This window comes from Manacus vitellinus, unplaced genomic scaffold (genome assembly GCF_001715985.3).
Source record: "Manacus vitellinus isolate BGI_N305 unplaced genomic scaffold, ASM171598v3 scaffold_142_pilon, whole genome shotgun sequence".
NCBI classification, from domain to species: Eukaryota; Metazoa; Chordata; class Aves; order Passeriformes; family Pipridae; genus Manacus; species Manacus vitellinus.
This window is the reverse complement of record NW_021939017.1, coordinates 232,060-233,369: the sequence shown is the minus strand read 5'-3', so window position 1 is coordinate 233,369 and position 1,310 is coordinate 232,060. Positions and strand designations below refer to the sequence as shown.

Below are 1,310 nucleotides of genomic sequence, written 5' to 3'. Positions count from 1 at the left end.
GGGATGGGGGTCTCGCTCTCACCTGGCTGTAGGGGTTGGGTTTGCTGTTGGGGGACACGTAGCGCCCGTGGCTCTGGTACTGGAGGTACTCAGCCATGGGGTGGTAGGAATCCTTCTGGCTGAGCAGGTCCAGCTTCCCTCGGCTTTTCCGGCGGCAAGTGCAGGAGGACTGGGGGAGAGAGAAGGGGTCAGGGCCTGGGGCATGGGGACAGGGGACTCACTGGCAGAACACGGGTGAGGATGGGGATTGGACCTCACCATCAGGAGGAGGCAGGTGAAGAGGCTCAGCAGCACCAGGATGCTGACCAGGACCAGCAGAGCAATGGCCCAGTCTGGGACCACGGGCACCGGTGCTGGGGACGTCACCTCTGTGGAGCCTGAAAGGAGCAGAGCTGAGTCTGCACCATGGGCAGAGACTGACAGAGCCCTGAGAGACCCCCGGGATGGGGCATCAGGGGCTGAGCCCTCCCCCACGGAGTCCACTTGCTCTTTCTAGTGCTGCCCACTGTGGGCACTGGGAACCTGCACTGGCTCTGCCTGCTGTGAGCCCCGAGCTTGTCTCAGCACCAAAGAGCCCCAGACAGGACAGGGCAGCATTTGCAGAGCCCTCTGACCCCACCCCGGGCTCCATCTGCCCTCCCACTCTGTCCCAGAGCCCCCACTCACTCTGGATGCTGTCCAGCTGCAGGCCCATGATGAAGCCATTCTGGTCCAGGCTCTTCCTCAGGCGCTGCTCGGCAGCGTTGGGGGTGACAGTGTCACTGCCATTCCCAAACACAAGGGTGGACTGCACCTCCACCGAGCCCTGGCTGTGTGGGAGGAGGTGTCAGTGCCCAGATCACCCCCCGAGGGGCTCAGCACCAGGCAGGATATGTGTGCCAGGACACTGCCACTGCTCACCTGTACCGCAGCTCACTGCACCCCATGTAGGTCTGTGTGCCCGCACAGCCCGCGCAGCCGAACACGTGTTCAAACTGGAACGAAGCATTGGGGTGACGGTGACACCTCATCTGTCACCTCCCCACAGACACCCATCCGTCACCTCCCCACAGACACCCCACCCTTCCCATTCCCACGCAGCTGGAGCCGCTGGCAGAGCAGATGCTCAGGGTGAGCCCCAGGGTGAGGGGGCTCCTCCCTGGCACAGCCGGGGGGGGGTTGCTGGTGCGGGCAGAGCTCCCAGGACTCACCATGCTCAGGACGGTGCGGCTCAGGCTCCGGTACTGCTCCGACGTGGGGTCACGCAGGCTCTCGTTGAAGCTCCTGTTGATGATGCGGAAGGACAGTGGGACGCGGGCGAGCAGCTGGAC

General features: G+C 64.1%; 1 protein-coding gene across 1 annotated transcript in view; it reads right to left on the bottom strand.

The window, feature by feature from the left end:
• LOC108642870 (thrombospondin-3) overlaps window positions 1-1,310 on the bottom strand; it is a 14,023-nt gene that overhangs the window by 1,570 nt on the left and 11,143 nt on the right. Inside the window, exons 17-21 of the mRNA XM_029958157.1 lie at window positions 1,191-1,304; window positions 901-974; window positions 667-809; window positions 259-377; window positions 23-169 (exon numbers count right to left, since the gene is read on the bottom strand). Coding sequence (XP_029814017.1) covers window positions 23-169; window positions 259-377; window positions 667-809; window positions 901-974; window positions 1,191-1,304 — 597 coding nt within the window. The remainder of the gene's footprint in view (window positions 1-22; window positions 170-258; window positions 378-666; window positions 810-900; window positions 975-1,190; window positions 1,305-1,310) is intronic.